Raw genomic sequence first — 27430 nt, 5'->3', positions numbered from 1 at the left:
ACACACACGCACGCACACTCACCCACACACGCACATCCCATTGACTAATTAACCATTTAGGCTTTTACTACTGCCTCATTTGTAATCCAGGATTCCTCATGGGATAATCATTAACTAATATCTAGCTTCGGTACTGGAGTGCTTTGCAAATTAAAATAAACACAAGACTGTCATCAAATAGGCAAAAATCAGCACCAGGAAAAGAACTGAAAGAATCAGGTACCAGAGGCAGTTTTATTTTCATTAAGAAAAATACCAAAAATTCAATCCCTGATACTACATTTTAAAAATATTTCTTTCCTTTAATTTGAGAATAAAGTTAATGAAATAAATTACAAACATACCCAAAAAAGACTCACGGGGATTAACCTGAAAGTAGAATCTTGACTTTAAGAATTCATGTGCCTGAAGGACAGGACAAATTATACAGCAGGAGAATACTGCAACAGCTGCTAGACCGGCCAGCTGCCTCTATACATCATGTAGCCCATGGCCGGCTGTTTTTTTATTTTTTTTTACTTTGGACTGGGCAGAATGCTACATTTGTCTTAGACCTATTTCTTCACTTTCAGAGTTTTGAGTCGATTCACTTTTGCGGATCCAGTGGTTTCGTCAAAATATAATCTCAAACCAGTGAATAATATTCAGGTTGCGATAGATTCTCGTATAAAGACTTTAATTAGACAAAGGGCCTGATTCTTGGAAGTGTTTTATAATGGCGCAATCCCATAGGAAAACGTTCCATGAATCAGGCTCAAAGTGTGAAGTCACCCCATCTGCAAGACTATGAACCTTCCTGATCCTCCGCTTGCACACATTGCTCAATCTTTAGAGCTTCCCGGAAATGTTGGTAGTCCAGCTGGGTCTAGTGTGGTAAATAGGAGTTAAATTGGCTCTGCCGAAGGTAGCCGCAGGAGGCAGGATGTAATACTGCTGGGAGAAAAGGAAAATGTAAGTTTCTCTGTGCAGGTTAAAAAGCGTGTACAGTAAACAAACCATGGTCACAACAATGTATCACCAAACTATAGCACATAGGATGATGATGAAAGTTGCCAACTGCACAAAACCCAATAGCAGCTTAGATGGCAAGTCGACATTATGTACTCAAGTTCTTTGTTGACCGTTTCTTATTAACCAAAGCAGAGGTACTCATCAGAGTCATTTCTGGTATGCTTGTGTAAGGATTGACTCTCCGTTGGATCGTCTATCACCGAGACATCGCTGAACTGGTCGAAATCCGAAGGAGTAAAATGGCCGGGGATGGTGTCGGCTAAAGTGTCCAGGTAACTTCCTACCGAGATCCCGTCCAGTCCATCACTGCAGTCTTGCAAACTATTGTAGCTGCCATGCAGGGAGGTGTCCCGACTCTCCAATAGGCTACACAGGCTGTCACTCAAGCTGCTCCCCCTGCTGGCAGGGATGCCCTTCTCTTCCATCATCCACTTAATGGACTCAATGCTTTCATTGATCAGGAGTAGCTGCCGCATGAGTTTGACATCAGTAGCTCGAAGGTGAATCTGAGGGCAAAAGAGATAGGAAGAATTAAAATAAAGTGGACGTGAGCAAAAAGAAAAAAGTAAGCAAGATTAGAACACGCTGATTCCCAGCACACAGTTGAGAGACTTGCAAACCAGGCAGAATTTTAGGATAACGTTAAAAGTAGCTATTTACATCCACCGACTAGGAATGACAAACGTTTTATACAGCAGTACTAGAGAAATTAATCAGCGCGAATAGTACACACGTTTTAAATGAAAATCCATAAACCAAGAATACATGTTTGCTGGTATCCTGGCAGCAATACCACCAGGATACCGGCAAAGAGTAATACCGTTACCGGTGCCTGATCTGCCGGATTTACCAGCAGATTACAGGTGCCAGCAATGGTAAATTAATCCCCAGTCCATGAAGTCCATAGGACTCCATGGGGGTGCGGGGGATTGCCAGTATTACTGGCACCAGTAACACTAATGCTGGGAATACTGGCTGTTTTTTGCTATAGTTGGCAGTGCGAGAAAAGTGGCGGTAATAGAATTACCACCACTTTTTTTCCTGCAATGGCAAACTTGTAATGCGCACCATCATGTCATCAGGGAAATAACATTTTGTTAATATTCAAGGCCATCCCATATTAATGTCCAAACGTTTGTGCTTTACAGTTTGCTTGCTTGCATACATACAATTACAACTGGATTTGGTTTCATTGGAAGGACATTTTGTATTCAGCAGGAACACGTTCACCACAGAGAAGAGAATACATTAGTATTCATTTGCATTATAAGTATGGTCCCAGTTAGATGGCAGCAACACAAAGGAACTGGAGTAGAGCACCATGTCAACTCTTCTTCACATATCCGGAGACCGGGCAAAAAAAACACCATAACCAAACTACAGCGACCATGAGGAAAACAAAATGGGCGAAGGGGTGGAAAAGAGTAGTGGGGCGAGTAGAGATTGGGAACAGATTGCAAACAGAGGAAGAAAGTGGTAGGCGACAAATAGACGCGGAGGATGAAGAGAGGCTAAAAGGTTTTGATTTTAAGGGGTTAAAATTGAAAAGGGGAGGAAGTGCAGAGGAGAAGAGGCAGAGGAGAAAAGAACCAGATCGAAAATAAAAGGGGAGGCAAAGAACTGGAACCATGAGAATGCTAGGACTGAGAAAGTGAAAGAGAAGATTGGTAGTATTTGAAATACAGGAGGGTCTACCTTGGCTTGGGCAGGCGGGCCATTACCGGCCTTGCCCCCCAGCCCACTGATGGGTGAAAGCCATAATCTAAACCACTAACTCGTGTGCTCTTCCAGTAGATAGCCCCCAGATTCACTCCTCAATTTCTCTTGTTCATTCTCAGTATCTTTCCTGCAGTCTGGCTCGGATGCACACAGTGAGGGAAGCAGACCCAGGAACTATGCCTCTCCCCCCCACAACCCCCCCCCCCCCCGACTGGATCCCTTCAGGCATGGTGTCAGGGCCTTTCAAATTTTCAGCTGTAATAGGAGTTCAGACTCAAGGTGGGCTGTAGCTGATGCCTCCATGCTGGCTGCAATATCATAAATCTAATGTTCTTTATTTTATTACATTAAATGTGCCTTTTGCAGCGTGCACATTATAGGCTGCCTATCATGCGGCCGTCCACTTCCTCCCTCCCTGCCCTTCCAGAGTATCCAGAAGCATGCTAGTTCTCTTCACTCAGTTGCCTTTCCACTCCAGGATTCGGCTACCTTGCTTGCTGACAAATAAAGCATAAAAGCTTTTTTAAGTGGTCATTTAGAGTTTCATCTCCCAGATGGCTACCTTTGTTTGTTCTGACTTGCAGAGGCCAATATACCTGTCCTAGGATAATTTGCAGCTACTCGCCCTCTCCCCACACCGAGGTATCATCCGGGATTTTGCCACAGAAGAAAGCCACAAGATGGGACTGGTGGCATGTACACATTCCCTAAGGGAGCAGCAGTCTTCACAAACGAAAGGCTGTGTGACTTTTAATGTGTACTTGTCGGCCAAAGGCAGCTCTTTTTAAATGGTGTTACTATTGCACTTAAACGCTTACCCTGCTTTCAGCTGTGTGGTGCAGGGCAGTGAATATGCCAGGGAGTAACCGAGTACAAGATTTGGGCTCATGTTGTGCAACCAGAATGATAAATCATTGGGGAACCACCCATTGGAGTTTGCATTAGGAAACACCTCAATTACAATCTATGAACCACACACCTTCTCCTAAACGCTTTGGAATGGGACCTCGCACATCTTCAGCCGTCGTGGCCTTTCCCCTCCCATGCCTCCACCCAGCCTCGTGAAAGGTTCTGGTGTGCTGCACAGTTCTGCACTATGAGCTTGTTGGGAACCATGCTGAACCAAAACTTGTTTGCAAACCCTGAGCCTGCCAGAAACTGATGTATTCTCTTTTGCTACTTACGGGGGTGAACGGGACCATGCAGAGGTTTCAAAGTGCCTAGCTAAGGGGAGAACGTTACATTCCGAGCATAATTTAAAAATATACATAACAATAATTTGGAAACAATACGAACATTGTGGAATTGGCTAGGCAGATTTACAAGCAGATGAGCGGGCCGAGATGATCCAGTATGACTGGTTTTTCCACAGTCTGGAAGTTTCAAATTAAGCCAGTGCTGAAGAGGTGAGTTTTTAGTCAGCCTGGAGGACGAGGGTGATCAATACGGCAGAACCTTGGCTGTGAATATTGGCCACCAAATTGCTTGTATCTTGACAGCCCAATTATTTGGGGGCAACAGATTCCAAGCAGTGGGCAGGGAGATTGCCCACAGAAGTATTTAATGCAGTAAAGAGGGGTGCAACCACCCACCGGAACCCAGTACCTCAGTCTGGTCTCTTATCCCTTTTATGGGGCAGTCATGCACGTAAACCTTTACAATAGTTCAGGTGTGATCGGACAACGGAACACCTACAGCAGGGTGATCTTCTGATAGTCCCAGAAGTGGGAGTACCTGTAAAGACCGGGGGAGGGTGGGGTGTCTGTACTTCTACTCTCTATATGACAGAGGAGAGGAACAGAGGACCCCAGCCAAGATTCTCTATTGTGGTAGCAATGGAGGAGCAATCAAGGCCTAGCTTCTCAGGAGGTGACGCAGGCTGGTTTATAAGTACAGTGTAGTCCCCAGGCCCCCACAAAGGAATGACCGCACAGTCTTTATATAATTAATATTCATGGTTATGTACAATATCACGATAACTCACTTTGTACTCGATTATCTATAATGACAAATATACAGTTCTACGTGGTACCACAATTACTATTGGATCTCTTTAAAGTGCACCAACTGTACGGTTAAATGTCACACAAATAAGTTTGTAAAGGAAACCAACAATAGATATAAGAGGAAGGTAGTTGGTTAGAACAATTGGCAGAATACTGGCCCTGATACCTAGCCACAGCTCTGTGTGGAGATTCCCCCTCTTCTGGGCAACCTGTAGAATAAAGATATATCACAAGCCCAGTCCATATATTGTTCACAAGAGACTTTCCAATAGTTCTGCAACTCCAAAGTACCTGGCGTTGTAGCGTTCCTCGTCGGGGAATCGACGGCCCTTGTTGAGTGTCCTCCCTTTAAAGCAGGAGTCACGGGTTGTTGAGCGTCCAACGGAGAACAGGGTGAGCTACGACGGTGAAGTGGCAGCTTGTTTCCTAGCGGGGATCGTCAACAGGGAAGCGTAAATGTCCTGCAAGGGAGAGGCAAGCGGGGCACCTCAGTGTTGATAGTTCAGGACCGCAAAGATATTGAAGAACTGTGGCCCAGCAAGGGCATCGAGTCGTCAGTGTCTCTGTGATCTTTGGGTGGCGGGAAACCCACCGGCGGATGCTCCTCGGCACGTTGACAGCCTGGCCTTCTCCGGTGGGATAAGGTGGGCGGCAGTGCAGACGAGCGCGTCCATGAATTGAAAGTTCTTAGGCAACAGGTGCATGGCGGCTCCAGTCGGCGACAGCGGTCGTCGACAGTGGTGGACAACAGTCTGGGCGCTTCTCTTTGGGATTCCGCGGCAGTCCCCGTCATCGGTCGGCAGCCTGTCATAGGTCTGTCTATGAGGGAGCTTTGGCAAAGATCAGCTGATGCACAATGGTCCATCTTAGCTTGGGAAAAGGGTGCCTTACCAGGTCCTCTCTGGGTCAGTCCTTGGAGACACAGCAGCTTTCAGATTGATGAAGAAGGGCAACAGCAATTCTTCTCCTCCAGCAGGGCTTCAAGGTCAAGCTTCAGTTTCACTCCAGTTACTCTTCGTAGTTTGAACTTCAGCTTCTTTACAATTTCCAGTGGTGAGAGGTCCCCAGATATACTATTCTGTCTCTCATCCACACTGCTGGGTCATATTCAGCAGTCAATCATACAGAAGGGCATTCATGCAGTCAGTCAGCCAATCAGGCATACAGTGCATTCAGGCCATACTCCTCCCTCTCAGACACGCACAAGGAATGTGTATTGGGACAAGTACCCACCCATTCAACACTACACACTGCATTCATACCAGTTTCGGGCAGGGCTGTCTCAGTCATTGTGTCAAACGCCAGAAACCAGACATCCACAACAAGAAGTGCATATTGGTCACACACTCCATTCACCCAGGTCCCACCGACAGGGTGTACCCACAACATACATTCACTGGGAAGGCTCCAGCCACAACAACACCATATAGGGAACTTCCACCCAACAGCCAGTCAAGGGGAAGGGACAGAGTCAGGGCTTCCCAGGACTTTGGGAAACAAGGTAACAGGCAATAGAAAGCAAGAGGCCACAGGGGCCATCTTGTTTCCTATCAGGAATCAACTGATTCCAATGGCAGGGCCTGGGTATCCCAAAATGGAGGATACTCAGAGCACCTGTCAAATTCAGCATGGAGCTGCCACCAGCCCATACGCTGCTCTGGGGCCACACACAGGTGTCCAAAAACATACACTAGGGGCACAAGATTGCACAGGATTGGGTGCCATAAGGGTATCCCATGGATCTGTACACCAAACCAAAAACAGGAAGAGCTGCACTGCCAGGAGTCCCATATGGACTCCTGGCCAGAAAACAATACAGAACACAAATGAAAAAGGACTACAGGACAAGGACAGGGAGGCCCTGTCCCTCTAATGCATTTCAAGCATCACAGTACACCTCATAGATGACTGATGTAGAAGAGCACATTTGTTATCAATGGGTCGACTTCAAGTACTACTGGATCATAATGTTTCATAGCACACGTTTTGGCTCAGCATGGTTGATGGCGGGAGATGTGTATGGAGGGGGGGTTTACAGAATAAGGCATGGAGGAAATGCTAAATCTGGTGCAGACAGTTATGAATAAGCATCAGGTACGCCAGGCTTTGGTTTGCGGTCGGCAGAGCTTTCTTACTGTTCGAGGAGGAAATGTGCAAACAAAGACTGTGTTACACGATAATGGAAGCCAGAGGAGCTATGAACACTTTGAAAAGGCACAGGGGACAAGGGCCTATTCCTGTGTAACTGCACAAGTGCAGTGTGTACATTTTTGAAGTAAATGGCACCAGGCTACATTTCTTTATGCAACCGTTCAAAGACTCACTAGACTAACACTTTTGCCCTACTTGAAAGGCCAAATCTATTTATTTATTTATAACATTTTTGTAATGCCCTGTCCCAGGGGTATCACAGCGCTTGATCTAATAGCCAAGTAAGAGGTACATCTGATACAAACATTAATCGTATTAATCATTGATAAAAGCATTAAATCGTATTTATCAAACAGCCACGTTTTTACAAGCTTTTTGAAGGCAGTGTAAGATAGTTCATTTCTGATGGTGGCCGATAGAGAGTTCCAGAGGGATGGAGCAGTAGCAACATGTGGACAAAATAAATTGTGAGCATTGCTGAAGGCTGTGGAGAGGGAACAAGTGCAGCATACTTGTCCACATTCTGTGACCAAAAAGATGTAGGATTTTTCAAGTTTGCAAAATAATAATTGCCATAACGATGACATCACAAGAAAATACAAAACATACATTTTTGGTACCATTGAAACATTCTAAAATACACAACCCATCAAACAGCACAACATGGAAAGATGTTGAAATGTTAAACATTTATAATTATGAATGGTAAGTTTACACCAAATTCAATTACCTAACTTCACAGAAGGTAATCACACAGAGCTGGTAGGCAACGTTGGCACCTGCTCTGTAGCAGCAGGCCAGGCAGTACATATTTATTGCAAGTTGAACACTACAGGGTGACTGATACCCCCCTCAGTCTGATAGGCAGATGCTGTCTGGTGGTGTTACACTCTGCCACTTGCCTTCACTGGTGGTTCACCTAAGGGTTGCCCCGGCAAGAGTGCAGGACAGAGTCACGCAGCTGTCAGGTCAGTGGATTGGTCTGAGCCCAATCAAAGCAATCACCTACTAGCCCACTGTACAGACAGGCTAATTAATGTGTTGCATGCTTTGTCCTGCAGCCTGCCTTAGAGTCACATAAATTACTTGCCACTGTAAAAAACAGTAGGATCTGTCACTGAAATCTGTAGGCGGTAGGACTGATTAAAAAGCAGTAGTTTACTGCCTAAATCTGTAGGGTTGGCAAGTATGGTGCAGCCTCCAGCAAGAGTAGACAGGGTGCTCAAGATTGTAACTGGACTAGTTCACCCAAACTAAACAACGATATCTAAAGTTGTAAAAAAGAGGGAAAAAAAGAAAATAATTTCTTGTGCGCGTTTCCTTCTGAGAAGTGCAAATGGTAAACAGCTCTGCTGAGACGCCCCCATACACTCACATGCAAAACATTACAGACAGGCGCTCTGTACCGGAGAACACTTACCCATTTATGAAACTGTGAATCAGAGGGCGAGGCAGCGTTATTAATATGTTATTAGACACTACCTGCTCACTGTACAGGTTGAAATGTCAGGGAGTTTAGCAATAGCTCCTTCTCTGGCGAGGCTTCAGAGGAGGCAGACCATCAAAAGAGAACTGAAACCCCGTCTAGGGGCCCCAACAGTACTGGAGAACGGCGTGCCCACACGCTGCCGCAAACAGGGCGACGCAGCAGACCTGTGCCAAGCAAAAGACTAGGAAAGGAACAATGTTCTGTTTGAACTCGGGAGTTTCTTTGCTATTCACTGTGTGTTTGTTTACACAGTGAGCTACAAACGCATTAGTTAGGAATAAATCATGGGATGTGTGTGCAGTGGGGTTGCTATTTCTTTGTATCTAAGCTGGGGAAGGTCCATACACCAGGCCGATGTTTTCCAAAATTGTGCTATAATTGGTGCTCCTCATTTCTGAGAAACTGTAAAGTATATGCTACACGCTAGAAGCCATTCAAGACCACAACAAACAGTAGCTAAAGAAAACGCGTATTTGAGAATGTGTTGAACAGGCTGACAACGTATAAATTACCAATTTTCCCTCCACACAAAAACACACAAACTAAATAAAATGTGCACTCGTGTCAGAAGGAGCATACACATACGCACGCTATTTGGGGTTGGGGCGTTACTCCTGTAAACTCTTCTGCTTTTCCGGGATATGCTCCTACCACCTCTCTTTACACGTGTTTTGTCTGAACATGTATCCAAATATATCATTTCACTTTGCGACTCTGATACCATTTGCTGAATGCAATCAATAAAAAACGAGTCACAGGGCGGTTCAACCTGAATAAACCTCCATGCCCTCCCCACCACCACGTCCCACTCAGTTGTCTCCTCACTTCCCTCTAATTTTACTCGAAGGGAAACAATACTCTTAGATTGCTCTGGGGGGAGCGGCTAAAGGTGGAGTCACGGCAGGTAAGTGAAGTTTGTAAGAAGTGTAAAAACACAGAACGCTTTTAGAGCGAGAAAACACAACCTGACACTCTAGCAAAGTAAAGGTAGGATTCTAGCTTAATTTCCCCCATCCTTAATGGAAGCATGCCAATGCCTGCATGCAGATTGTGAGGAAAAAAAGCACCTGAAGTAACTGAAAGTAAACGCAGCTGATTGAGAAGTGCGGTCAATTTTTAATCACCCAACATTCATAGCTCTCAAGAGACACTGTCCACTCCCAATTATCTACAAGAATGCTTGAATTGCAGTCTTCCAGAGAAGTACGCTTCAACTGGTACTATCAGACTAATTGCAACCTGATGTTTGGTGGCCTAAGGGATTTTGCTCTAAAGTATTAACCCCTCTTTATCCCTCTAAGTGCTGTATTTAAGTGACTGGTGTGCATTTGCATGATGTATGTTACCATTTACTAGTGGTTGGGGAAATGCCATGATTGTTTCTGTTTTGGCTTTTGGGGTGAATGCATCATTCTATTGTGTCTGGGGTTTCCTTTCCTTCCAACTGTTCAAGACTCCGTTTAAAGCAAGCATGTCTTTGAAAACAGTTCTCATGACGAGAGGTCAGACATCTGGCAGAGCAGAGCCTGTTATATATCGGGGAAAAATCAATTAAGTTAAGCTGAACAAATGCACAGCATATGCTCATCACAAGTGACCTAAACAAAAATATGTAAATACATTGAATATGCACTCCAAATATCTCAGTTCGATGGTCTAGGGTGGTGTTTATGCGTAGGATATGACTTGGGTATCTGGCATGGCTGCCTTCTTTCCTTTCCGCCCGACCCTCCCAGGTCGAACTTGGGTCCTTCCTCTCGGATATCTTTTTCTCTACCTGTGGTGTCCCCCAGGGATCTAACCTCTCTCCCTGGCTGTTCAACCAATACCTGGCACTCCTTGCCCACCACATCACTGCTCTCTGCCCCAATTTTCAGTGCTAGGCGAATGATACCCAGCTCATTTTCAGGCTACCCTCGGCCTCCTCCTCTCCTTCCCTCATCTCTGACTGTCTGTCTGCTATCCAGCAGTGGTGTGCCGCCAACGACCTCTGCCTTAATGCCAGTAAGACTGAGATTCTACTCATCGGAACACCCACTCCCTCCTTCCCTGCAGCTCTCTGGCCGGCCTCTCTTGGCTCTCTTCCTGCTCCCACCTGCAAGGCTAAAAACCTCAGGGTCAACTTCAACTCCACACTCTCCTTCTCTCCTCACATCTCTGACGTCTCTAAGAAGTCAAACTACCAGCTGCACCTGCTCAGAGGTATTCTTCCTTTCCTCTCCTTCCCCCAGAAGCTCATCGTCTCCAGAGCCAAGGTTCTCTCTAGGCCGGACTATTGTAACAGCCTCTATCTAAATCTGCCTGCCTCTACTCTCTGCCCTCTGCAACATATGCAAAATAGGACTGCGAGGCTTGTCCTTGGCCTCAAGCCCAAGGATCGTATCTCTCCAGGACTGAAATCTCTGCACTGGCTCCCAGTAGCTGCGAGGATTAAGTTCAAAACCCTCTGCATTGCCACAAGGCCTTCTGGGGCCTGGGGCCGCAATACCTTCAACTCTCTCTTCCCAAATATCTTCCTTTGAGCTCTTCGCTCATCCGCCTCCAACGCCCTCAGGGTCAGTCGCTTCTCCAAGCAACGAGTCGGTGGTCGATCTCTCTGTTCAGCAGGGGCCTCCCTCTGGAACAGCCTTCCTGCCTCTCTGAAACTTGAAGAGAACCATCTCCGGTTCCAGAAACACCTCAAAACCTTCCTCTTTGCTTCTGCTTTCTCTCCCTCTCGCCCCTGCTGAAACTCCTGGTTGAAACTGCACTGGTTACATGGCCACCCTTTCCGATCTCAGTGTTAGGGAGAATTCTCTGTTTAGGCTGAATTTCCTAACCTAGTGAGTCCCCCAGCAGCTTTGCTGGATTTCTCGAGTTTGTTTTTTTCCATCCTGACAAGAGTGAGACTCTTTTCTCCCACTCTTGGACATGAATGTGGTTTATTCCTTTTGAATGTCAATGTGTTCGATGGACTATGGGGTCTTTTACTCCATAGGGTCTCATGTGTTTTGCCATGTGTGTTGCACCGCACCCTCCATGCCGTAACACTGGGGTGTCCTAGAGGATCCCCACCATAGACTCCATACCCTGGGACTGACTACTGTCTCCCAGGGCATGTAAAGTCACCAGTGGCTTTACTAGACCTAAATTTACTAACAGAACTAGTACAAACCATCCTATTGTGGATGTACTAGTAGGGGTAATTCGATTACCCCTGGGTCTGTTATTCGAGGGGGCACTGTCCCGTCCCCCCTCGTCGAGTTTTGGCTGGTGGCAGTGGAAACTACTTGTTATATTCGACCCCGAATATAATTCTATGGGATTCTTCCCATTGTTGGAGGCTAATACTTTTTCCTGTTAGTCTCTAACATACCGCCGGTTTATTTGTCTTAAATAAATCTACCGGTCGGTATTTTCTGCCAGAACTCGGCTTTTAAAATGGCGTCTGTGTTCACCTCTCTAACTCCGAACCAAAGGTTGAGCCCTTTGTTCCACTTTTGGCGGGCTTCTACACAGAAGCCCTCCAGAGTGGTGCCATTCTGTCTGGGTACCACAGGGGGTGTGGGAGGGGGTTTAGGCACCCTGGACTGAGTTGCCTTGCCAACTCAAGTCGCACTCTGGTGTGATTGGCCCAAGTGGTGAGCCACCCTTCTCACCACTTAGCGTGTTTTGATTGACAGCTAGGCTGAATGAATGGGGGTTTGCTGCATAAATGCAGGGCTTTTGGGACTGGATCTTCAGAAGTCGCCACAGGACCTAAGAATCCGACGAGGGTAAAGCTGAGCCGACCTGCAACGACAACACCTCCGGTGGAGCCCTGCTGAACCGACTCACCACTTCCCAACGACAGAGGAGATCTCCCGGCCGGAGAGTCTTCTTCCCCTGACTGGTGGGAACAACCAGTCTCTTTGCTTTTTCTTCGCTTCCAGGGCGTAGTGGTCGAATTGCCCGTGCTGAGCACCCCGGCAACTGGATAGCCACTAGCCCATACCGTGACCAAAAGGTGGTGCCTTGTGATGGAGCACTCCGCGGCTGGTCTCTTCCCTGGTGGTGCAACGATCTTCAACTTTCCTTCGACGACGAGACCATCTCATCTCTTGGCAAAGCCCCGACTTGCATCCACCACCAGGAACAACTGCCCCCGCCGGAGCTGTCTCTGCACTTATAAGGTACCGTGTCCGCCTGGCTTCCCTTGTGACGGTTAGCGTGGGGTGTCTTAAATCCCTGCCTTTCCCTTGGGTCGCCTCCAGACCTTCTTAACTTTTTGTTCTAAACGGGTCCAACCTGTCCGAGACAATTTGCTACAAAGACTCGAAGTGCATTTCCACTGTGATGCTTTTTGGGACATATCGCCTTGCCTCTCTCCGAGTGGGCCTGGCCTCTGAACTTTGTGATCCACAGTAGACCCTGCCTTACTTGCCTTGCATTTGCTTCGTAAACATGTTGGTACCGAGTTGGTTGCATACCCTGCCTTTTTCTCTCCCGTTCTAACAAATATTAGAGTGCCATTTAGGTTAAAGCATTCACCTCTGTCTGCAAATAAGTGGTGCCGTTGAACCTAGACTTGTCGAAATATTATTGGGCGATTGATATACTTATAGTAATTGCAATTGAAGTTGTTTGCCGTATTAGTGCCAGCGTCTTTTTCATAGATGTGTTTTTAAAATAATTATATATCTTTACACCCAAGCTCTGTTCCGTGTCTGCTTGTTCTACTGTGTAAATTGCCCTATCTTGTATACTCCACATACTGCCTAACTTTTCTTGAGAGAAGTCTGACAGCTCAGCCACAGCTACCAAGTGAATCTGTGTGGTACAGACTGCTCCCAAGTGGGTTTACTGCCAAACACTTGTAGGCTTAAATCTTTTGCAGTGGTCCCAGAGGGAACTGCACATGTTTCTGCTTAACACTCAGGCCCAGGCCCCACCAATTGCACACCTGCACTGCCTCCCTGGCAACCCCCGCACCTGGGGACTGTTTTCTGTATCCTTACATTCCCCCCTACCAGCACTTATGTCTGCCCTTACCTTGCACTTGCCACCATCTGGCCACTTTTTTTTATCTTATTTATTCTACTATCCCATGTACTGCACTTTCCCCTCTCCCTTCCCCCTTGCACTTTTCCCTTTCCCCCTTCCCATGCACTTGCGCGATCTGAATGACACCTGGCCTAGTAGGATTGCTGTCTGTCTTCCCATCCCTTGCCTTGTCGCGCCTTGAAACACTTGTGTATAGGTGCATTATAAATGCCATATCATATAATTTTTGGCTGAAGTCTGCTTTCCATAGAACAACGCTTCTAAGAATTTGGCTCCAGACAGATTTCTACCTTTGACTTCTAGCTCAGCCATAAAGTACGATCTGTCAATTTCTAATGGATGGCTCAAATCCTAAATAGACATAAGCTGGTACTGTTCAAGTAGATATTTAACAGAAATGGGACCTCCATGTACAGAATAAACAGAAACAAAACTGCATGTCTATTGGAATGTGAACAATAATGTAAAACATCTTTTTGCTTATACATTGTCCATACTTTGGGCGTTTGAGAAACTGAAGACATTTCTGGATTCAGGAGAGCATGCACCAACAGCACAAGTGTAAACGTAATCTACTATGTCCATAATTAATAAATGAACATATTTAAATAACACTTTCATATTTCATACTCTGAATGGCAAGTTGTACATCCCCGGGCCCAATTCCTGTGTGATGCCAAACATGTTTGTCTCAATGGTGAGAGAATATAGGGGAAAAGAGATTAGCGTCCAAATCTAAGCAGAACATCCCCTTGTCATGTGGCTAAATATTTATTACCTATATGAACAAGGGGCGGTTTCACTCAAGAGTGTCAACTTTTGAAGGGGACGAAAAAGAAGACTAAACTAATGGCAAATGATTATGTCAAATGTCACTGTGTGGGAACATTTTGCCTCTGTATAAGCCCAATCACACAGAACTTAGAGCAAGCTCTGGGATTCTGGAAAGTCTGCAAACAGGGATACTCTGCGTGAGAGGAGAAGTGCTGACATGGAATCATCTATTGAGATGACGGGAGGACTCCCTATGATGGCCTTGTCCAGATTACACCTGTAGTAGAACTTTACCTAAACAGGGCCAGATTCCCAGAGACGTTTTGTAAACACAGGCCAAGGGGCCATTTCTGACTGGGGGAAGCCTCTTGAAGCTGTGAGATGCCCGTTCTGTGCCTTAAAAGACAAACACAAAAGGGAATATAAAAGCCCTAATGAAATTAGATATATGTCCTGAGGATTCCTTTACCAGTTGGGCCACTGAATGGCTTTCAGTGTGAAATACATGGCGTTTTCGGACAGCAGCCAAACTTTGTGTTTTCACAGGTGAATTGCAAGACTGTAACTGAACTGGTGTACAACATAGTCACAGTTTACAGAGGATTATTTCATTCTTGGCCAGAGTAATGCCACACCATTCTAGTGGGGTGAGAGGAAGATTATACTGTCGGCACCCATCTCCCAGAAAATGGTGCACTTTCTAGTAACATTACTCTGAAATGAAAGAACCCTGCATAAACTGAACTCTGAATGGCAAGTAGGATTGGGGGCAGCAAAGTTCCCCAATCCAAATGGTGTGATGTTGTGCACTAACAATGTATAACAATATTAGTGCACAACATCACACTGGACACCATCAGAAACATAAACCTGTAGTTGATCACCCTGTGAATAAGGAGTTTTCGTTTAAATGAATATGTATGAATGTGTATGATGTAGATTTTCTCTGCTATTGGTCAATGGTGTTAAACTCAAATGAAATGCATATTTTGAAATGTCTCTCTAATACAAACACTTGATGCGGGAGAACACAAATTGCAATATATTGTCAATTGTTGGAAAAAGGCACTAGAAATACGGAAGCCTCCAAAGCAGCAACATTGGAATTATTTTGCCTATTGCGGTCTAGAAATATAATATATACAAATGGATATTTGCGGGCTTTGTAAATTAGCAAGATAATAGCAGGCAGGTTATTTTTCCCTTCTGTACTTCTGCAGACAAGCTGCCCCTAATTGTATAATATTGTAGGTGACTTCCCCAGCATAAGGTTACATGCACGCTTTGGTTTTGATTTACTGTTTTATTAAACAGCATGTTCTGACCAAATAAAGCCCTTGCCTCACAATATTAGGATGAGATTGCAAAAAGTGGGGGGCCTTAGATCAGAGCTGCTGGCTCCGCGAAATGAAAAGTAAGATTCAGATATGACCAATGCTGCTGGGAGGGCACCAGCTCTGAATCGTGCAGGAGCAGGCGAGTTGCAAAGGAGGATCATGCAGCCACATCTTAACAAACAAATAGATGTATTAAACATAGATAAAAACATTTCATTTAAATTAAGATTAACATATATTATATAAAGCTCTACTGAAACTTGTGCTACAGTTTGGGATGCTGTTTTCAATGTCTTACAGGCCAGTTATTTTGTGGCTAGGAGATGTGGCTGCACCAGTGGTGTGGAGATGTTAACCTCCTGCACCTTGCTATTACCTCCTTGCAAGGAATTTGCTCATTGGACCATTTCACAGACGGTCTATAGGCCGATTAAGGGTACACAAGACAGTACTCAAAGAAACAGTGTAATTGCAGACTTAGAGTGAAGGAAGGTAGGTTTGACTCAAAAGCAATGGGGCTCTAGTAAGTCATTATACAGTTAGGTGTGTCTCAATGGGTGAGGGAGAAAAGGGCAGTGAGGAGGAGGGTACTGTAAATAAACAACGTTAAAGAGTGTGTGTGTGTGGGGGGGGTGTATGAGGGTGACTCACTTGTTGTGCTGTGGTACAAAATACTGTAGGCTTGATGAGCCCAGAACTATATAGCCCTGGGCACTACAGTGAGAATGGCTGGACATGGGGAGGGGAGGCAATTTGAGATGATCACACCTTTTGAACATGGGGGTCAAATGGGATTTGGGAATTGTCACAAAGTACTGTAGAGTAGGTCTGTGTTGATTGTAGTACTTAGCAACAGGACCTTTTCATTTACATTGCTCTCAAATGTCCCTTTGCCATGTGTGAGAAGGCTGCCCAGTCCTGTTTTTTCTTGGCATTCTGGGACTTGCAGTTTTGCTCAAATTAAAATGTCCTAGAATTTAATGTAAAAGCAAAAAGATTGGATGGCCTTGTAACGCATGGCAGGGGAAACCCCAAGAGCTCTTCATTTAATATGTACTGTAAAAAGGAGCAGATAAGAAAAAATAATGAAGTCATACATATTGTGCACACATGTGTCATGTGATTCTTTCCAGTGCACAATTCTTTCTCCCGAAAACATTAGAGTACACAAATACACAAGCAAAAGAAAAGTACGGGGATATATTACAAATAAAACAATAAATAAATATTAAATCAACACCTTTGTGCTTGAAATGATCCTTGTCACACTGTCCATGCTCGTGCCCTGGTGTGGTGCAAGTGAGAGGTGCTTGTGCTTCCACCCTAGTGGGATGGCAAGGATCACCTAGCCGTGAAATGATAAACAGCTTCCCTTCAGGCTGTGTCAAGTGAACATACATGTGACCTTGACCAAGTGCTTTGACAAACTTTGTAGTACAATCATAATGAAATGACATAAAGCTGTGTAGGACCAGTATCAAAGATACTTCATGGCTTAAATAGTAAAATAGTGTTGCTATGTGGGCGATGAGGCCGACTCGCCAGATTAAAGAAACCAAAAATGGGAATAGACATTTGACCATATCAGCTACTGTATCTTCCTTCGTAAATAAAATAAAAAGTGAACTTTTAAATCAGCCAGCAAGTAAAACCTGGCTGCACTTGATTGTGACAGTATTCTGAAGAAATTATAAAGAAAAGATATATGAGAGTCCTTGACTGAAAGTCATCTTGGGCCAGATATGTCCCCTTTTACTAGTATCATTTGATTTCATGAATTAACTGGTTTATCTGGTGCCATTGCATTTCCGTGGTGTCAGGGATTACAAGGTGAACACTGGAGGATGTCAATCAATAGTACCATATGTTAAAAGGGTGCATTGTGGCATTGGAAGTCCTAATCCCCATACTAGGTGCAAACGAGTCTGTTATTTCTCATCATGGAATAGTGCAAGTAAAAAAAGTAGCCCGTGGTATAAAAGCAAAAGGTCTGACCACAGAGTGGTGAGGTTCCAAAGAAGCCTGGTAGCATCCTTACTGGTGCACTGTTGGCAACCATGGCAACCATGGCAACCAAAAACATCAACCAAAAACATGTCAAACAGTGCAGGTTTGATTTCAACATAGGCACGCTCAATAAAGACTACCCTCAAAACAAAGTGAAGCTGTATTTTACTTTTTGAGATTGCATTTCTGCAGCAACAAACATGATGAACATCAATCCTGGTGTGTGAATCCAATGCTGCAGGGATTGTCAAAGACTATGTGTTACAACCAGAGGCATAATTATTGCCCAGAACCTCAAACCTAGCTTTAAATCACTCCTAGAGTGAACATATATAGGTTGTATTCAATTAAGAACGCAATGAAGATTCTGGAGCAGCTCCACACAAGGCTGTAGTTTATTCTTCAGAGCATGAAGATCATGCACAGTCGCTCCAGATAACACCAGTGAGTAAATCATTGTTCATCCATCCACGATCACGCTCTCTGCTTGCACTGCTGTTCATTGGACACTGCCAGTGTTCTAGGAGTACACATTCCATTTCATGCTCACTTAAGCCAGATCGATGTACAAGAGATGCAACACACCCTTCTTTAATTCCCAAGGCACAGCTGATGCCAGCACCTGGGGCTGATGCATCCAAGATAGACAGCTGGTGCAATGCAGTAAAGGCTGCGACAGGAAACACTGGTGGGGGATAATCTTTGGGGTCATAACAGGCTGTGGTACCTCCGTCTTCTGGGCAAGCGAACAAGAGGGAAAGGAAAAATGGCAACAAGGGATTATACACCACTCATGTCACCATGGTCACTACAAAGTACCTATACAGCTAATCCAACTTTCCTCTGATGAGTGGCGGACAGTCAAGCTGTGAGACTGAAGAAAAACATAACAGAACAGTTAGTGCTTGAACGGTTCCATGCCGTTTAACTGACAGGAATTAATTCAAGGTAATTTACTTTGAAGGAACTATTGTGAAAAAACTCATCGCATTGTTTTTAATTTGGGGGTTCCTCAAACCCTATTTTCTGTATACTAGTCCCCCTTACCCAAGTCACTCCCCACCTCCACCCCTATATAATTCAATGTTTTTTTTGTTGCATAATTCCTTCGAAGGAATTCCGTCAGCAAAACAACGGGATACGGCTTGAACACTTTATTAAGACATGATAAGGCGATAAAGGTTAAGTAGGAAAGGTTATGTCAGGTTTGATTGAGCAATTGTTCCATAAAAGCAAATCATACTATTATTTTGTAGCATAAAATATTAAATATTTTAGCTCTGCAACAGATGCTTTAGTCCACTGAGATACACCTCAGCCAGAGTATTATACATGAGATGCACTACCTTGCATAATAATTCTCCTATCACACAGACAGGGGAAGTTCTTTACAGTTGGAGTAAGGCTGCACCATCTGGTTTGTCTCTGCCTCTATCTTCCTTCCTGTCCCCTCCACTTTCTGTAACACAAAACACTTTGGGTTTGACATCAGAAGGCAAAATCCACTTGTTCCTAGAACAGGGGATAGATCCCTTCCGCCCCCCAAATGAGTATACATTCGGTCCAATCACATGGGAGCTTTTGCCTTTACAAGAAGGGGTGCCCCACCACTTTTTTGAATCATCTCTGGACTTCAACCATTAAAGAAGATTTCAATGGACCTTCTTGGGAGAGAGAGACGTCCTTTCCAAAGTCCTCCATTTGTGAGGTGAGGACAGGTGTTGCAAGGCAGAGGCAAGCTGTGTCCCCTAACCATCCCCATTAACTATTGTGGGTGACCTGCAGCTGCAACAAGACCTGCATCTCTGCCAGCGACACTTCTGCACAGAACCTCAATGTGCTGCAGGACCCACGACAGGTGTGTCCCAGCCTCCCCCATATTGGGAGCACAAGGAATTGGACTCATCTTGTCCCAGAGACCCTGAAGTAGGACTCACAGCTCCTGAAAGCCAAGACAGCCAGGATTCTTACCATTTTGCTGTCAAACCGCTTTGAGCTGTGATTAGAGCATGTTCGACCCAGATCGAAGCACAAGGACCCTCCGGAGCTGCCTTTGACACTCACTGCATTTCGAACCGCAGTCCACCTGTGCAAATAAGATTTCCACTGTATCTCCCCAGCTGAAGCATGTCATTGCCTCAGCTCAACCAGAGAAATGCGGTTGGATCCGCTTTGCATGAACCACTGTTTGCCCTACCAACCTATTCATTTGCGATTGAGGCAATGACCGAACTGCCACTGGTGTTCTTCCCAAACTGCATTCTTCAAGCTGCCACGCCTCCACATCTAGTCATCAGCACATCCAACGTTGACCCTAAACTGTCGAACCAAATCTAGTGACCTCCAAAATCCACATTGCTTGAGCCGCTTCAAACTGTAGCCTTCTTCCAGTTCGACCCCACTTCGACAGCTGTTCACTGCTGGACGACAGTGACTGCCTTACCTCAAATTGACTTGAACTACTGAACAGCACAGAGAAGCATGGTTCACTGTTGTTGAACCGCAAAGACATTGTAATAGGTACTATTGGCAGAAAACTGCCCCCTGGTCAAATTTAGGCCATAGAGACTGGCTAGATCACCTTGATCCTTGTTGTAACTTCAAAAACATATCCTTTTGAACATTGCGGTTTTTATTGCCTTTTCTCTCTAGTCTCATAACCCTGAGTGGTTCATCTCATCTATCTTTGCATATTCTGCATTGCTTCTACAGGTGGAGGATTCTACAGTGTTTTCTAATGTGTTATTTTTGTACCTGATGTGTTTGATTAAAGTATATATATGTATAGCACCTAGATTGGACATTCCTTTATTTTGGATTGTTATACCTTTTTGAGTTGCTACTGAACCACATGTCTCTCTCTCTCTTTTTCTCTCTCTTTTTCTCTCTCTCTCTCTCTCTTTTTCTCTCTCTCTTTTTCTCTCTCTCTCTCTCTCAGAGAGAATATAGCCTTCCATCGGGCCAGAGGCGAAGGAGGTATATCCCTTAACTGTGCCCATTTCAACTTGTCTCTTGGTTTGTAGAACTGTGAGGGCTGAGTGGGCGCTTTAGCCTCTACTCATCCTTGTACTCCTGAAGGGCAGAAGTCAATGTGTCACAAAGTTCAAAACCACTAGGTTTTCCAATGCATGTGTGTACCATCCAGTTAAATTTGAACACGTAAAAATCCATGCACATATTCTGTGTGACCTATTTAGAGTGTCTAGTATGCCTTGCCAACAATGGGTTGGTCTAGCCCTATGCTTCATCTACCACCAAATGTCTCAGCTTCCTAGAATAAATTGTTTAAAACCCAAGTCTTAATAACTACAGATGGCAGTGATGGGGCAGCTTTTGGTGCCAGGGTGGCAGATAGCTCCGGAAAGGGGCACCAAGATGTGAACAATTATTCATCGGGCAGCCCTGGGGTGGTGAAAGTTTCCAGTGCAGGTCCCACATTTTTCCTAAAATTATTGTGAGTGACCAAGCATAGTGAGGGAGCCCAAAATAATTAAATGGCAGCGGGGATATAAATTGGTGGGGTTATCCTGTGCCATCTCTAAGAAAAGGGTTTAAAATGATGTGCTTAGATCATGCATTTTGCAGCACAATATAAGAAAAATGGGATGAAAAGCCATACAATGTATAATTGTTTCACTAGGGATACATGAGCAGTCATGCTGGTGAATATTTTAAGTGGAGGGGTCTAAATATTTTCACAGATTAGCGTGAGCGACAGAGTAGTGATGGAGGTCAGTATTATAGGTCTCTGCACCTTTAAGGGAGAGACCAGGACACTGGCGGGAAGCGGGAGCGAGTGGGAGAAAAGGGAGGAGTCAAGGAGGGAAACAGCAGTTCCTTGTAGCCATTGAATAAAGAGGAGGTGTGTTCCATTACTCTGGTGTTGCGTTCGTCCTTTGTGTGCGTGTGTCACTTGCAACAACTGGTGATGAGGACTTCTCCCCACACACCAGATTCCTTGCCGTTAACTCGGAGCAGAGATCCCACTGCGTCCGTCCTCCTAGAAGTGATCCCGCCTCCAGTGCTACACCACGGAGTACACATCGATCCTGCCGAACGCCCGTTTCCGTGGCAGTCTGCCACTCCTCCTCCACAAGACATTTCCAGCAGTCCTGTGGTGCCCGGCAATCCCGCCACGGACCCCATTTTAGTGGCCATCCGCCACTCTCCCGCGCAGCATTCCGCCAGCAGCCTTCTCCCGATGACTTCATAGCAGCTGGCGATGCTGATCGGGAACAGCCTACCACACATGCAGCAGAGGCTGTTGTTCACCTGAAGAATAAACAGACAGTACGTGAACGACAATCGAGCCACCTCCAAGCAGCTACTGTTGCCATACATTGCACATAAGCAATCAAAGCGGCCCCACTACAAGGCCCCATGGCCCACAGGAGAAAACGGGCTGCAAAAACACAGACAAGGGCACGCCACCCAGCATGTGCTGCACCAAATACCTGCATTTCCTGCTGTGAAGAAGGGCCCAAATTCCACCACCATAGGGGCAACATCCCAACACACAAAACGTTGCATCACCAAGCCCCTATCTCAACTGGTGCACATACAAGTAGGCCCAAAATTGCAAGCAGGAAACCACGCATCACCCTGCCATCATGAGCAGCCCAGAGGCACTAGCACCAACTCCCGCACCCACATCCAAGGCGGCACTACTACGCAAGTCACTCCCTTTCAACATGATGCTCCAGTCTGGCAAAGGGCTGAGCTGGTTTGAGTGGGTGGAGGACTTCAACCACTTTGTGAAAGCAGCAGGAGAAGAGAAATCTACAAATCTAAGTGGCATGTTCATCAACCTGGTGGGCAGCGAAATCAAGACCATTGTCAAAACAATTGCCCCAGAAGATAAGACAGACGTCACCGCCCTAAACAGATAACTAATTATGAAACCTAACAGAGACCATAAAAGATACATTTTTAATAAATGCACTAAAAAACCAGAGGAGAACATTGATGAGTTGATCACTCGCCTCAGACTAAAGAGAGCCCATTGCCAGTTTCACTTATTTTCCAATGATGAGGCGATCAGACTACACATAATTGAAGGATGCCTATCACCACCCCTCAGGAAACAACTGCTAAAGAAATCCCTCTCCATTGATGAGGTGAGTGAGATGGCTCAAATCTTTGAGAAAGCGGACACACAAGCGGCTTCCATTGAGAAAATCCTGAATGCAAAACATGAGAAGGGGAGACCATTGCCGCCATCCAACCAATACCTCAACGACCCACAGATCGGGGGACAACCCCCAGCAGAATGGCCAACCAGATGGGGTTCATGAATCAGAGACAATGCTACCGTTGTGGCATGAGCTTACCGCACTTTGGGTCTTGCCCAGCACTATCGCATAAATGCTCCAACTGTGGCAGAGAAGGTCACTTTCAGTCAGTCTACAGAGAAGGAAGACCATTCCCCAACCCCTGACTAAACACCCAGGCTCAAGGCAAGGCATACGGCCACCCACCCCACCCTATCAAAATTGACCAAACATACCCTACTATCAAGGGCAGCAGCGATACATCAGAGCAATAGAGGAGACTCCCCCGCAAGATAGCGAACAGGGCTATGACCAGTACAACCAGTACTCCTGGTTCGGGGATGAATACAACAAACTCCCAAACATATACCAAGCATATGGAGAACAGCAGAACAACTTCCAGCAGCAAGTTGGTGATGAATATGACCAATGCTACCTGGATGAATACATCAACTTCATCCAAGATGACCATGAAGCAAGGGAGGCGCCCAGAATAGTAGTCAATCTGGGGAATAAACAGTTCTGCTTTCTCATTGACTCAGGCGCGACAGAAAACATCACGCGGGAAAAGGAGTTCCTGCAAATGCTGGAGAGGCCTGAACTCTCAAAAGCCAACTCAATCAAGGATCTGCCAATGGGGAGCAGCATTGCCCTTACACTTGATCAGACAGTTTAGGAGATGCCTAATGCACAACGGTCCAACACCACCATCCACATCATTCAGGAGCCCAACGAAAGGTTGCTGCTTCCTCAGCTATCACACAGCGTGCTGCCTCAGTCTCATTGACATCCGTTTCCAGGAGGGTGAGGTGATTGAGTCGACCACATTTGGTGGGAACAATAGAGAATCAGTGTGCACAATCAATACCACCCCGAAGGTACACAACATCACAATAGATATGGTCTTAACCGGTTGCCAGTCAATTCGTTGAAAAAAATTGGTCGACCAGACAAATGGTCGAAGCAAATTGGTCGAAAACCATTTCGTCGAAAATGTTTTTTTTCTATTTTAACCCTTTATTTATCTATTTTTTTGGGTGGGGCCCCCCCAACCCCCCTTTTTTGCCTTAAAAAACCTTTTTTTGCCTAAACGAACACCCAAAAAAAAATATATAATTTAAAAAAAAAATTAGACGAAATGGTTTTCGACGAAATTGCGTCGAACAAATGTCATTCGACCAATTTGAGGTCGACGAATTGACTGGACACCGTCTTAACCAGATTCCCAGACTTGTGCAGGGGACTATGCAAACTCAAGGGGGGCACCAGTCTGATTACACATTGATGAAACAGTCAGACCTGTCCCCCAGCACCCAAGACGGGTAGGTTTCCACCTATCGAAAGAACTCGACCAGCAACTCTGCGATGGAACCATTGAACCAGCCACGGGTCCCACTCCATGGGTATCCCCACTAGTAATCATACCAAAAGAAGGAGGACGTTTGCGACTATGCGTCGACATGAGAATTGCAAATACCGCCATACAACAGGAACGACACCCAGGTCTGTGCATCAAGGACATTATTGTGCTATTAAACAAATCAACCACATTCTCAAAACTTGATCTCAGACAAGGGTACCATCAACTGGAACTCCACCCGGAATCAAGAAGCATCACCACATTACCACTCATGAAGGACTCTTCCAATATCGGCGACTACATTTCGGCATCTCCTCTGCCGCAGATATTTTTCAAGAGGCCATAACGCAGATAATTAGCCTGATCAAAGGTGCACTTTGTGCTCGGCATGTCGCAGGAAGAACAAGACACAGCACTGCTGGAGACATGTGAGGCGCTACACAAAGCTGGCCTGACACTCAACCTGGAGAGGTGCAGGTTCGGCAAGAGAAAACTAAAATTCTTTGGACACATCTTCTCAGATGACGGCATGACACCAGACCCAGACAAGGTCAGCACCATCACCAACCTACAGGAGCCGGCTCAGGCAGCAGATGTGCCATCATTTCTCTGCATGGCTGGGTACTGTGCACGATACATCCCACATTACTCTTCCATCACTAAACCTCTAAGAAGATTGCTGCAGAAAGACTCACCGTTCGAGTGGTCAAAAGACTGCCAGGCAGAATTTGATGACATCAAGATGACTCTAGCTGAGGCACGCCGTCTTTCATACTTCGACCCCATGTGACACACAGTGATATCTGTGGACACCAGCCTGGTGCGATTGGGTGCCATCTTGGTGCAAACAAGCGGAGTGGACACACACCCCAGACACATTGTCGCCTACGCGAGCAGAGCCTTGTCAGCCACAGAGTCAGCATACTCACAAGCTGAGAAGGAGAGCTTGGCAGCAGTCTTGGCATGTGAGCATTTTCACAATTTCATCATTTTGAAAAGGTTCACGCTGGTCCCCGACCACCAAGCACTGCTTTCACTCTTTGGAAACCCTTGCATGGAATTGTCGCTCAGGATAGAACAATGGGGCATCACGTTGTAGGAGTATGACTACACTATCATCCACAGGCCAGGAGGTGACCAAAATCCGGCAGACTATATTTCCCGCCATCCATCCGGGGCACCAACGACCTGCAAATGAGATGCTGAATACATTAACTACGTGGCTGCTTATGCCCTACCACCCGTGCTATCCCTGGAGGCCATTGCAAAGGCATCTGCGGCTGCCACATCCATGGCGTTAGCCATCAGGCTCTCATGCAACAACAAATGGAAAGATTATCGCTGCGCAGTCCAGAGCCACCCGGGGGTGTGCAAGGAAGAGCTAGAGAGGCCAGAGAGGGTACATAACGAATTAGCGGTCAAGGACCACTCCATTCTGTTAAGAGGTTGTCGACTGATCATCCCTGCGACACTCTGAGCCGAAGTCATCAAAACGGCACAGGAAGGGCATTGGGGAGCGGACAATACAAAGAAACAGCTGAGGTGCCACGTATGGTTCCCATACATGGACTCGCTAGGAGACAGGTGGATCAAGGACTGTCTGCCCAGTCAATGCACTGCACAAGCGGAAGCCTCCATCCCACTACAACCGACACACATACCGGACAGACCGTGGGACCGGGTAGCTGTCAATTTCTGTGGTCCCATGGAGTCAGGCGAGTACCTCTTAGTATTTTATGAATACTCAAGATTTCCCATCGTGAAGAAGAAAACAACTACGCCATACCCCAAGGTAGTCGCTACCTTCGACAATGTACTCAGGGGCATTCCACAGTCCATCAAGTTAGATAACAGACCCCCATTCAACAGTCATGAGCCTGCAGCCTTCAAGGCACATGGGATTCACACACCAAAACATTACCCCCCAGTGGCCACAAGCCAACGGTATGGCAGAACAATTCATGGCATCAATTAAAAATACATTTCAAAGAGCTTGCATAGAAGCTGCCAACCCACACCAAGCACTCTGTAGGCTGCTACGGGACTATCGCAACACGCCCCATGAAGCCACCAACAAGTCACCCGCAGCAATAATGATGCACTATCAAGTCCACACCAGGAATGTGAGACACACCAGTGAGCAAGAGAAGGATAGTGAAGAAATCATAAGGAGAGACACAGAGAGAAAGGAACGCCCAAAAGTGGACACCCGACATGAGAAGAAGAGCAGTGCCCAAAGACTTCCATGTCGGAGATGACGTCCTAGTCCAGCAAGCCATGACCAGGAAGACAGATGCTAGATATTTACCAAGACCACTGAAAGTGGTTGCTGTCAAATGATCCATGGTGACAGCCAAAGACTCATCCGATGAAATAACAAGGAAGAGCTCACATTTCAAACATCTCATCAAAAGAGAAGAACCCAAACTGCTCCCACCAGAACCAGACCCTGAACCTAGGAAAGCCCCAGACGATACATGGATTATCCCTGAGTTGGATCAAGATGAAACACAGGAACCATCAGGAGCACCAAGGGCAGCAGAACACTGCGACGTGTGGCTACGCCCACAACGCATAACCAGGAGACCCGCACACCTGCTGGATGAATGTTAAGCCCGACGATAGAACATTTGTCTGGGGTTGATTTTATAGGTCTCTGCACCCTTAAGGGAGAGACCAGGACACTGGTGGGAAGCGGGAGCGAGAGGGAGGAAAGGGAGGAGCCAAGGAGGGAAACGGCAGTTCCTTGTAGCAGTTGAATGAAGTGGAGGTGCATTTCATTCCTCGGGTGTGGCGTCCTTTCTTTATGTGCGTGTGTCTCTTGCAACACACAGAATAATACATTGGGGATTTTTTATTTTTTTTAATAAGATGCTTAAATGATGCATTTTGTTGCACAATTTTTGACAAAAAGTTGGTAAAAAGCCACACAATGTACAGTTGATTAACTAGGGTAACACATAAAAAAATCCAGTAAATGCCAAGTCACCAACAGTACACCATATAGGAGCACTTTATACCATTTTAATGAGGCTGCAGCTACAACCTATTTATGCCAGTAGTGGTCAGGATAAACACCTGCATGAGGCTGCTGCCACAACCATTCTACGCGCACACTAACAGGTTGCTGTTTTTTTTATAGGAAGGCGGAAGCCGTCAGTGCCAGCCCTGGCTGAGTGCTAGCCCTGTGAGAGGCATAGGGGTGTATTTGGCACCAGAGAGGAGGCGGGTTGAGCGACCGACCCCCCTGCCTTGTGAATTCCTGTTTGAGAGGGCGCTGTAGT

The 27430-nt window shown here is 45.9% G+C and overlaps 1 protein-coding gene across 1 annotated transcript in view; it reads right to left on the bottom strand.

Moving 5' to 3' along the window:
- Positions 1–215: 215 nt before the first annotated feature.
- Positions 216–27430, bottom strand: part of LURAP1L (leucine rich adaptor protein 1 like) — a 113729-nt gene continuing 86514 nt past the window's right edge. The window contains exon 2 of the mRNA XM_069625958.1: positions 216–1517. Within this exon, the coding sequence (XP_069482059.1) occupies positions 1131–1517 (387 nt within the window). The 3' untranslated portion in view covers positions 216–1130. The remainder of the gene's footprint in view (positions 1518–27430) is intronic.

Source organism: Ambystoma mexicanum, chromosome 6p (assembly GCF_040938575.1).
Source record: "Ambystoma mexicanum isolate Mex_15411 chromosome 6p, UKY_AmexF1_1, whole genome shotgun sequence".
Taxonomy (NCBI): Eukaryota; Metazoa; Chordata; class Amphibia; order Caudata; family Ambystomatidae; genus Ambystoma; species Ambystoma mexicanum.
Note: the sequence above shows the minus strand (reverse complement) of the source record. Positions and strands in the feature narration are given on the sequence as shown.